At 44.8% G+C, this 12103-nt stretch overlaps 1 protein-coding gene across 1 annotated transcript in view; it reads right to left on the bottom strand.

Moving 5' to 3' along the window:
* CLIC4 (chloride intracellular channel 4) overlaps positions 1-4943 on the bottom strand; it is a 65608-nt gene extending 60665 nt beyond the window's left edge. Inside the window, exon 1 of the mRNA XM_037017851.2 lies at positions 4659-4943. Within this exon, the coding sequence (XP_036873746.1) occupies positions 4659-4730 (72 nt within the window). The 5' untranslated portion in view covers positions 4731-4943. The remainder of the gene's footprint in view (positions 1-4658) is intronic.
* Positions 4944-12103: the final 7160 nt, after the last annotated feature.

Genomic DNA, 12103 nt, shown 5'->3' with positions numbered 1-12103 from the left:
TAATTTCTAATATCTTCCATAGCACCTAACTCAGTATTAGGTACTTAGTCCATACCAATAAATGCTTTAAGTCACAGATAATCAGATGGAAGGGATCTTAATGATCACCTAGCCCAAACCTTTCTTCTATACTTTGCTTACATGAGTTATGCTTGACAATTAGGATTCCACCATTTACTTTTTTAGAACAATGGGTCTTAACCCTTGAGTTAAGAATCGCCAGAAAAATAAAGACTCACATAGAATTTCGATGGTTTACAGAATCCCCTGAATCCTATAAATGAAGCCCACATTAATTAAATAATAATATACTATCACCAACAACAAAAATAAGTGTTTACTGTGTCCCTACCAACATTCCTAAGACGGCGATTATTCCCCAGCCTTCCTTGCAGTTAGATCAATCCATGAGATCAAGTTCCCCCAGGGGAATGAGGAAAGGAAGTGACAAGCAGAACTTCTGGGCTAGGGCCCTGAAGTTAAGTGTACTTTCTCTGTATTCTCCACCTCCCTCTGGCCCTAACCAGGACTTCTCAGCCACCTACCTTAACAACTCAAAGAAGGACAATGCTCTCACGGTTGGTGTAAAAATAAGCTGGAAACAACCTTGGAAAACCTTTGTTTTCCAAACAAAATAAGTTTGGAAAAAATAGCTCCAAACGACTCTAAGGAGAAAAGCCATTGCAACATCTAGAACACCCTCCCTGAACCACTAAGTGAGAAAGACAATAAACTTCCATCTTGCTTGAACCATTATTTAGGGTGGATTATTTATTACAGCAGTTTAGACTACCCTAATCAATACACATAAATTGCCCGTTAATCCTCTCACGAACCCTATAAAGTTGTTGTTACTATTACCTAATACTAGAGGTCAGGAAACTTGAGGCACTGAGAATTTAAGAAACTTGCCTGACACACTACTAGAAGCCAGCTTCAAGGCAAGCAGTCTGGCTTCCAGGGTCCATGCACATTAGAAATGCCACCAAATAGCTAAAAAGAAAAGTTATTATGTGTTATGCCTTCTTATACCAGATTAACTTTTTGCAACCACCACCCCCATCCTAACAGTTTAGTAAAGACAGTGCCAACAGTGATTGTACTGGTTCAAAACAGTACAGCAAGAAGTTCATCTTCCAGCCTAGAAAAGTAATAAACTGTACAAAGATTACAAAAGTAATAAATTCTTCCTCAGCCAAGATCAGAAATTCCATCACATCATACCAAAGCTACCAGTATTGGGTGGGAAAGCAGCACTGTCAGTAGGAATTGGGCTTACATGAGCAAAACAAAACAAAATAAAAACAAAAACCCAGTCTCTCTTCAACTTCTCTCATTTTGTAGTTCAATAGTTAATATTTACTTTTACCTAAACAGAAATCTTGGTTCCCAAATTCTGAACACAACCAAGAGAAACATTGATGGAAAATATGGTAGACACATGAAAAGACTACAGGTACTAAATAATGATGCGGGTTGGGAGGGAGGTGGAAAGATAAAACCACCTGGGGCTTTGGAGGCTGGAGGCTAGGCAAAGTTGAAGGAAGGAACAAGGTTTGAGACTCAGAACATCAGAACTGAAGTAAATAATTCCCAATCCAAAGCAAGAAAACATGTCTTAACAGCAAAATGCTTGGAAAGAAGGAAACAATCTCTTTGCAAACATTTGGTAATGTTCCAAGCACTCAGAACAATATACAGACCTTACCCTCTAAGAACTTGCTGTCTATCTAGTAGAGGGGGCATTTAAATATAACTATGTACATAGAAAATTTACTTTCTTACTGTGTCCCAGATAACTGTTCTAAGTTTATTACATGTTACACATATCAACTAATTTATTCCCATGAGGTTGGTCTATTAATATCCCAACTGTGCAGATGAGGCAAAGGTTTAAGTAATGTGGCTCACGACACATAATTAGTAAACAAACCAATTGGATTAGACACACAGGCAGCAGCCAGATTATAAGAGACCTTATGCCCTTGCTAATGGGTCTGAATCTCACCCTATTGGTTGGTGGTTCCCAAATGAGGATGGTATATGAAAATACATACACCTATCAGGCCCCTCAGGGTAGGGAAGAGGGCACTACCACTGTTGTGGTATTCCCACTGTCTTTGTAAGGTGTCCTGCCTTCCAGACGTTGGTGTAAACAAACAAAAAGAGAACTGCTGTTATACAGGTGATGGGGAGCCACTTGGCTAGACAACTTCAAAAACAATACTCACAAGGAAGGAAATGTAGCTGTGAGTTCCAGTCACACTATTTAGGAAGGTGTTAGCTATTTCTCTTAAATGTAAAGCTACCTAAACAGGCTCAATATCCTTTTACACTCATGTGTTTTAAGTGTACATAATAGTTTTTGGCTACAACCTCAGATTTGGCAGAATAATTAACACCAATTAACACACCACACTGGAAAACCACAGCCTCTGCCCCTCAGTGCTTTCAAAATAACTATACTTACAAGGGTATTTCCCACCATTTGCATTTCCCTTACACAGGTTTTGAGAAGAAAGCAAGAATTCTCTTTTACCACAATTTACCTGGCCCTTTTTTCTTTTTTTTCCAACTCTGAAACAACTACCCAGGTTGACATCACTACAAAGTTTTACCATGCTGAGTAACAGGGCAGCAGAAAACATTTCAACTCTTTATTTCACAAATGCAGGAAATAAGTCTCAGAGACAGAAAACAACTTGTCCAGGGTAACACAGGCAGTGAATACAGAAACTGTGACTTAAACCCCTGGTTCTCTACCACCAAGCCTCATGAGAAAAGAGGACAACTGGTGGTAAGCAGGATGCTTTTAGGTTCACAAACAATTTTTATTTTAATAGTTATGCATATAAGAAATAGTCACCACACCTAATCCACAGTTTCACAGATATTGCTTAGGGCTAAGCTATGTTTTTAAAAAAGCAAGCTGTATTTATTTGGTAAATAATACCAATCCAACACAAATATGCAAAACTGGGAAGGGGTATGCAAGTGACAGAGTTTGAGAAAAATGCACCACACCCCTCTGCTTCTAATCGAAGGGTTAAATAGTAAGCAAGCCATTAAGCTTCTCTCTCTTCCTAATTCCTATACTTCATTTCTTTTTCTTGTCTTACCATATTGGCTAGCATCACCAATACAATACTGGATAGAGTATCCTAATCTAATTCTAAATGTAATGCTACTTCTAAAGTTTCACAATTAAGTATCTTTTTTTTAGATTTTTTGTAAATACACTGTTTTTAAGTTTATGGAAATTCCTTCCTATTTCTACTTCAGTAAATGATCAAAATCAAAACTCATCTCTGACCCACCCTTCTCCCTCTACACTGCCTTCCACTCCTCTTCCCCTATTTCAGGTTCCTTGCTACATTCTCTGCACCTCAAAGTACTCTATCTGCCACCCATACATAGTACCTGAGACTCTCTGAAGATATTCTGGACATTCTATACCTGTCTGCTGTTTGAGGTCCCTGAATAAAAATGTTTCTAAAAGTTGTAACTGAAACAGAACCCTAAAACATTTGTAGCCATCACTTGAAGATCATTTCTTCTCTCCATCTCTCAAACACACCCATCAATGTCTCCCCTTCTTTAAAATAAAAACTCAGCAAAAAAACAAGCAAAATTGTTCTAGATTCCGGGTAACTTTCCAGTTCAGAGCCTAGCTCTGAATGAGCCTGCTTAAGTGACTAAGAGAATCTCAAAGCTTTCACAGAACTTTTGAGGGAGGCAGCTGGATCCAGATGTTCGTAACTTCTACTCTCCTTTGCTAAAATGAAGAATTTTAAAGAATAAAACAGGAAAGGGGTAGTAGACATAGTATTTGTAAACAAATGAGGCAGTTGCAAAATATAAAAAATGACGACACCAGCGGGAAAATCAACCCTTTAAAGCCCAGTTAAGTTACGAATTCTTTCCCTCATCAGTTTTTCTTTTAAAACAAAAGGGCGCACACAGTCCTTCCCGAGGCAGCAACACCGAGGGGAGCAGCCAAAATGTTGCATCATACAAAACACTCCGCGTCTGAGAAACAAGAAAACCAGATGGTGGTAAAATACCTAAGACAGGAAAACCCAAGCTGGGAATCTCGGTCTTTTCCGAAGGCCCAGTTATGTCTGCTTTTATTTGCTTTTTTTGCATCGAAAATTAAAGTTACAGTTTCATAGCAGCGAGAAGCGAACTGTTCTTTCAGAAAGCGCTCCACGAAGTTCCGCTCATCATCTCCCGACTGGCTCGACGCTTCGGCTCCCTGGGGACGGACTAGGAGGGCTGGGGACGGGGTGGGGCCGGGGCCGGGCGCCCGGGCGGAGGGACGCGACCCAGCCCCGCCCCGGGGCCGGGGGCTCGGCGGCCGGGGAGCAGCCCGTCCCCCTCGGACCCGGGGCGTCCGCCGGAGCCCGCCGCCGCGGAGTGCCGGCTTCTGGGGTCGCGATCCCACCCCCGCTCCCTCGCCCGGCCCGGGCGGCGGGAAGGCGCGGGTGGGCCCGAGACAATGGGCCGGGGGAGCGGGAGCAGCTCTGCGCTCAGCCCCGGGAGCCGCGCGCCGCGCGGGGGCGCAGCACTGAGGGGCGCCCCGCGCCCAGGGACGCCGCCCGCCGCCGCCCAGCGGGCGCCGGGAACTCAGCGGTGCGGGGCTGCCGACGAGCGCTCACCTTGACGAAGAGCTCGATGATGGGCTCTTTGTCCTCCTCCTTCAGCCCGTTCAGCGGCATCGACAGCGCCATGGTCGGCTCGGCTGGGCTCCGCGGACGGCGGCGGCGGCGGCGGCTGCTGCTCTGGAGCTGCTCGGGCTGCGGGCTCCGGCCGCGCTGCGCCTCGCTGGACAGTCCCGGCGTGGAGCTCGCCTCAGCTTCGACTCCTCAGCACCGCCCCACGCCCGGCGCGCGACTCTGAGGCGGCGGCAGCCCGAGCCGCTTCAAGCCGAGGGGCGGGGCCGAGGGGTGGGGCCACGGCCGGGTGTCTCGGACTCTAGGAAGGAAATGGGTCGGCGGGAGCCAGGGAGGAGGATGGAGGCTCGGGCGTCGAGGGACAGCCGAGGGGGCGTGACCTAGGCTCGGGGGTGTGACCGGGTAGTGGGCGGGGCTAATAACCTCGCTTCTCGATGGGCGGGAGGGAAAGCCCCGGGGGCTGAGCCTGACACCGCCTCTCGCCAAAGCGCGGGCGCGTCCTCGCAGCTGCTGCGGGCGCTGTGCCAGGTGACCTCATGCCTTCGGCGGGCCTGGAAGGGAGCAGGCGCCTCCTGCCCTCTCCCCCGCTGCAGAGCCCGGGACTCATCGCCGTTTCCCGCAGCAGCCACCTCCCCAACTCCCTGTTAGGCGGAACTCCCTTTTCCAGGACAACTTTTTGGAAAGTTTTCATCCCCTTGGAAATCACCTTTTGTTTCGTCCTCTGACATCGTTTTTCCCTTTGCTTCTCCTGACATTTCTATCTTGGGAGCCAATGTCTTTACAAATATTTATGAGACTCTACTGGGTTCCAGGCCCTGCGGATAAGCAGTCTGGAACTGCGACCCCAGTGCCTGCAGGCAGCAATGAACCCCCAAGCCCTTGTCCATGGTTTTCCTTCCGCTGGTAGTGATTTCTTCACCGCCCCCCATTCACCTGGCAAACTTGACTATGCATCAGTATCACCTGGGTGCTACACACAGACCTGCTTCATTCAGTTCTCTGAAGAAGGGGGAAATTAGCATTTTAACGAGCACCCGGACAATTTCGATTAGGTGGTCCTCAAACCAGAAAAATTGCAGTGGGTTTTAAGCCCCTGAGGACAGGAGCGGTGGTACTTTAAACCAGGCAGAAGGTAGACACCTGGCCCAAGTTTGCCACTGATGAATGCCTGCGGCAAATGCCACCCCCTCTGGAAACAGTTAGTTGTTCCCTCTTCTGACTTTCGTAATACTTGACTCACTTCTTCCCACTTCCCAGGTGAAGTTGAATGGTGGTCCCAAAGAGGGTGAGACGTAGGAGGTTTTTCTCTCCACATCCTTGGTACATAGCACATGTCAGAAGGGTTGAACAAACTGAATGCTTGCGTGAAAATACAGCGAATCATCTTCCTCTCCCAAACCAAAGCAAATTGCTCAAATATTCTTACAGGGAATCTGTTAAGAGACAGTGAACCGCAGAGGTTAGGAGCCCATGCTCTGAGCAAGACTAAGTCCTGAAACCACAAGGTCCTGAAACCCCTGAGCTTCAGTTTCATTATCTAGAAGGGAGGTAGGGAGAGAATTACTGGTCCTTGCCTTACCACGTATCTACTCAGTGGTCGCTTTTGTTGCTGCATCGGGCCTTGTACTGTCCCCATTCGCCCCTGCAGGCTAGGATGGCATCATATTCAACCCCGGTGTGACAACTAGCTTGTTTGTTGAAAAGACATAGATGCCAGGAGGCTGCCCCTTAGATGGGGACTTGAGCCAAAAACAAACTGAAGTGCCTGGCTGGACTCTTGAACTGAAACCAGCCTAGTGTTCGTTTTTCATGGAATCACAAACTGAACCCAAGTTCCCTTCCAGCCTCCCCCCTCCACTCTGCCTGAAAAGGAACCAAAGTAGTGAATCAGTTCAAAGAAGATCCAGGTTTAAAATGATCAAATTTAACCTCAAAGAGTCCAGACTGACACTAAGGCAAAGCAATATTTCAAGGTGGTCCTGTTTTCAGAGGTGTGCCTGAGAGTTTATCAAATTCTGTTTGAATCAGTGAATACTCTCTGTGGTGTCTGTTGTAAGTTCCTTCTGGCTTCACAGGACCAGGATATGAAGATGGCCAAGACCTGGAAGGAGGAGCAAACCCGGGCTCTTTAGTCCTCATTAGCGAAACTCAGATCTCAGCTGGGAGGAAGCCCATGACATTCTCCTTCACAGAGCCCTGAGATAGGGATGATCGCTGAAGCTCAGCCCTGGGCACAGTCACTCATACCTGTTTTTCCCAGTTTCCACCCCCATGTGGCTCACATGAATGGCAGAGCCAGTCTAGAGAGGAAGAGAGAAGGGAAAATTGGGATGTTTATGTAGGGGAGGCTCCATAAGCACACTGCATTCAGGTCTCATTTTCCAACCTTGAAATACACTGCATATTTTGCATTCTGCATTCATGTTTGTTTCTATAATATACACACACACACAAATCTTGAAGATAGGTGCAGATGTGTTCTCCTCCCATCCTCCACCCACACACCTTTCTGACCTCACCTCTCTTTGCTCGCCCCTGTGCTCTCCACCCCGGCCTCCTTGCTATTCCTTGAACATGCCAAACACACTCTTGCCTCCGGGCCTCTCCACTTGTTCTTCTTCCTCCGTGGAACATTCTTCCCCAAGAATTCCTATAGCTCTCACTCTGTCGCCTCCTTTGGGTCTGATCAAATGCCACCTTCTCAGACACATCTCCCCAAATACTGTCCTGTTCAACACTGTAAACTGTTCTATTTCATCCCACCCTCCACTTATTTCTCTCCCTAACACTTACCACCCTCCGACATGTATTTTACTTACTTATTTGCATATTGTCTATCTCCCCCCAGGAGAACATAAACTCCATGAGGGCAGAGATTTTTGGGTTTTGTGGCTATATCCCCACTCATAGAATCGCTCATGGTAACAATTAAAACATACGGAATGAGTGAATATGTCACGTTTATGCTAGGGTTTCCTGTACCCCTGGCATACCCTTTGGAAGGTCCTGCTTGCCCAGTCTGAGAAGCCAAGCAGTTTGTGTTTGTTTATGATTGCTACTTCACTAGGAGCCAAGCTTTCCAAAAGACAAAATGGTGCCTCCAGAAAGTCTCCCCTGTTGATACACTTCCCTCCCTCCCTCTCCTGATCTGTGGTTTTGCTGGCTAAGTGTCTCATCTCCACTCTCTACAGTTTTGGCAGTAGAGTGAGGCATTAAGCACACAGACTCTAGGGCCAGACTACCTGGGCTTCATTTCTCCCCCTGACATTTACGAGCTCAGAAGAACTTACATAACCTCTCTGTGCTTCAGTTTCTCATCTGTAGAATGGGCCTAAAAATAGTACCTATTTAATAGGATATTTGATAAATTAATCTATGTTGAGTGCTAGGAATGAAGCCTGGCATGTGGTAAGTTCTCTGTAGGGATTAACCATTGGTATGGTACCCATCTGTCCATAATCTTGACCACTACACTCCCACATTACATGCCAGACACCTCGCTGGGAGTTTTCCTATCCAATCACACTGATTCCTCATGGTGTTTCACAGGAATAGTTTTCATTGTCTCCATTGGAACCCACAGTTGTCTCTTCACTACACTGTATACTAAGTGAGTGTGGGGAAAAGTAGGCTCCTATGCATCCTTCAAGGCCCAACTCATATATTCCCCTGCTCCAAGGAGCTTCCTTGCACTGATTCATTGTCTGGACTACATCACCCATGAAGGAGGTCAGGGTGGTGTTGTGGGTACCAGTGTGGGCTTCCCTAGCAACCTGCCTGGTTTCAAATCCCAACAGGGGCAAGTTATTCAGGTAAGTCAGTCTCCTCATCACTTTAATGGGAAATATAATAGAACCTAACTCATAAAGTCACTGTGAGGGTTAAATGAGATAATCCATATAAAGCATTTAATAAGAAGCACTTAATAAATGCCAGCTATTATTATTGTTTATATCAATATCAATGTCTTTTTTCTGGTATACTGTGAAATTGTTGGAGCATATACATCTTGAGCAAAATATTTAACTTCCCAGTTGTGAGATTTAGAGCAAATTACCTTCTCTATATCTCAATTTCATCATATAAAATGGTGATAATTACAATGCTTATCTCATAGGGTTGTTCTGGAGGTTAAACAGGTTAATAAATGTAAAGCACTTAACACAATGCCTGGCATATATGTTATAAGTGCTGAAAAATCATTAGTATTTATGTTCTCCTATGCCTAATTCAGTGCCTGGTACATAACAGGATAATAATCATCAGACTGAGTGAAAGAAGAAACTAAATAAATTTCAAACATTGCCTTTTAACTTTCTATATCCTAAGTTTTATATTGTTGTTTTCCTCACTGCACCTGTAACAGTTGTTCAATTATTCTTTGGAAATGCCAGAAAACCCAGCTGTGGAAAATCCCAGTGCAGCTTTGAATTTCAGCTTTGACCCCACTATGTGAATTAGGTCCTATAAAATCTTGCTAATTGTGACTTACCCATAATACTGGCTAAAGTTTAACCTGAATATTGTGTCCACAGAAGCACCAATGTTTCCAGCCTCCCTGTAGATCTGGGCTCCTTGAAGGAATCAAAGTCACTCAACAAACACAAGAGCTGGAGACACATTTCAGTTCAGCTTTATGAAGCTCTCAGAACAGAGTTCCATTGTGTGGGTTCTGACATAGTCTTTCTGGCCACAAAAGCCCCAGTAAATGGACCTTCGTTGAGTGGCCATCCAGGTACCATTTGTAACAAGGATATAGTAGAGAAAAGTTCTGAGGTTCAGAGAAATTAAGCAGTTTGCCTAGGGTCACACAGCTGTTTAAGTGGCAGAGCCAATAATCAAACCCAGATCTCTTTATCCTTGTTTGCCCATGCCCTGGCCAGCCAACTCCTCATAATGCTGGTCTTAAAGAGATCTTATGAGTGTTTGAAAAGACGGTTCATAAAGTTTTGGGCCCAGTGTAGGCATTCAAAAACTGTCACCTTCTTCTTCTGTTTAACCCCTTCCCCAACCCAATCTCTGCTTTGTTTCACAGTCCTGAGGTCAAAAGACTTTGCATAACAGGCTTCAGTTCAAATTCCAGCTCTGCCACTTCCTAGCTTAGGCAAATCATTTCATCTAACCAAGCCTCAGTTTCTTCTTCTGTCAAGTGGGGAAATAATGGCTATGCCAGAAGCTTATGTTGAATCAGGGAACAAAGAGAAAGTTTACACAGATGTAAGAGGTCATTATTCACATCAAAAAGAATTTATCAACAAAGCATCCACATTCACAGGATCTACGGGGTTGGCTGCCTTCAACATTAGTTCCAGAGAAAAACAACTAGAAATCTATTACCAACAATAAGAAACCTCATGAAAATGACTAGATAAAAAGTTAATATGTCTTTAGAAATCAGTGCTTTCCTATATGCAAAGCCCCACCAGCTAGAAATTGATGGAAGAAAATATCTCATTTCTTAAGAGCAACCAAAATTATAAAAATATCTGAGAAATAGGAAAGCATCTTAATAATACATACAAGTTCCATTTGGAAAAAAAGTGTTGATGTTTTTGAGAAACATACATGTAAGGGAATACACACACACACACACACACATATATATATAAATTTGCAAAAACCTTAAAAAATGCTTGGATAAATGAAGAAGAGGCACAATCTATCCTTGGATAGGAAGTCTCAAAATCATTATGATATTTGATCTTTCTGTATGAGTCTAAAATTTATTGTGGTACCATATATCCTTTTCGCATGCCTCTGTATCACATTCGCTTATTTGTATGTCATCTTTTCAGAACCTGCATTTCATCTTTTTGTCATATACACATTTCTCTCTAGGATACACAAGAAATTGCTAACAATATTTCCCCCCAAAGAGGGGAACTGGGTCACCAGTGAAAAAGGTGTGCATTTGTTTACTACATACAGCTTTGTCAAGTGGTGGACAATCGCCTTCCTAGTTCTGCAGAAGGGAGGCATAGGGCCTACGGCAGGGCCTGCACTTCCGGCCACCTTGGTGTCCTGCCGTCACACAGCGGCGTGCAAGCAGAAGAACCCATGTCTCCTTGCTTTACATCTGACCCTTTTCCACTGGTGGCATGCAGCTCCTGTCCTGCCAGGACTGGTCTTGAGGATGGTGACTGAGCCTCTGTTCCTGATCCCCCTCTTTCCCTTCCCCTTTCCCTCTTCCCCTCTCTCTCTCACACACACACTCTGTATTAAACCCATTTGGATGCAAGGCAGATCTGTCCCCCTGGGAGCAGAAACCCTACCTCAGGCCTTCTGCCCTGCTCGCCTGGAGACTGTCTCATCTTGGGAATGTTGCAAGTTTCATTTTGTCCCTTGGAAGCTGGAGCAGCCAGAAAGGGAACCTGAGCTGACTTGGAGCCAGGGCCTTAATTGGAGTGGATCCCTGTGGAGGACATTAACCTCCTGCCACAGCTTGGCAGGGAGGAAATACTTCCTCCCCCACCCCAGTCCGCACTCACACACACCCCAGCCAAGATCTTCGGTGGCTTACCACCCAAATAAGGTATGTATTAAGCTTCCAGCTTCCATCCATTTGAACAGCGTTTTTCTGTTTCCAGACACTAGCAAATACCACAGGCATTATGAACAGTCTCATTTGATCTCATTCACTCATGCCACAAATTTTTATTGAGGGCCTACTGTGTGCCGGGCACTGTTCTGGGCCCAGTACTGACAGCATTCTGGCTTTCATGAAGATTACCTTCTAGTTGGGAAGACAGACAATAACCAATACCCAGGCCAATATGCCTATGTCGGGAGGTAGTAAGAACTATAAGGAAGAAAAAAGCAGAGTAAAAGGAGAGAGAGGTGTTGGGGGCAGGGAGTTGGAAGAGCTTCTGATCAGATGACCTTTGAGTAAAGACCTGAAGGAAATGAGGCTGCTATCTGGGTAAACAGTGTTCTAGGCAAGAGACAACAGCAAGTGCAAAGGCACTGAGGCAGGGATTTCCTTATTGTGATGGAGAAACAGTAAAGAGGAAGATGAGAAAGCAAAGGTCCAGACAGTTTGTTGCCTTGTTTGCTGAAACCTGCCACCAAGTCAGTGGTGCTTCTCCACTTCTCTGCCCCGTGAACACTGAAGAGAAGCAGAAAGCTTAGAAAAACGGTTTTAGCTGGGTAACAGAAATCATCCCATGATGATAAATAATCCTTCCCCAGAAGAAAAATAACTTCTAGGAGGATAAAGGCAAAAGATTAAATAAATAAATAAATAAATAAATAAATAAATAAATAAATAAATATTTGAAACTAGTAGTCATTAGAAGAGAGAATTAATGTTTGTTGGCTGAATGCTGTGCTTGTAATAACCTACACTGAGTTTCCATATATGGGGAAACTATGACTCAGGGAAGATAAGTGACTTGAGATCACACAGCCAGGGGTTTAAACTGAGGTCTGGT

This window comes from Manis javanica, chromosome 4 (genome assembly GCF_040802235.1).
Source record: "Manis javanica isolate MJ-LG chromosome 4, MJ_LKY, whole genome shotgun sequence".
Taxonomy (NCBI): Eukaryota; Metazoa; Chordata; class Mammalia; order Pholidota; family Manidae; genus Manis; species Manis javanica.
The sequence above is the reverse complement of the archived record's forward strand: the minus strand, read 5'-3'. Positions and strand labels throughout refer to the sequence as shown.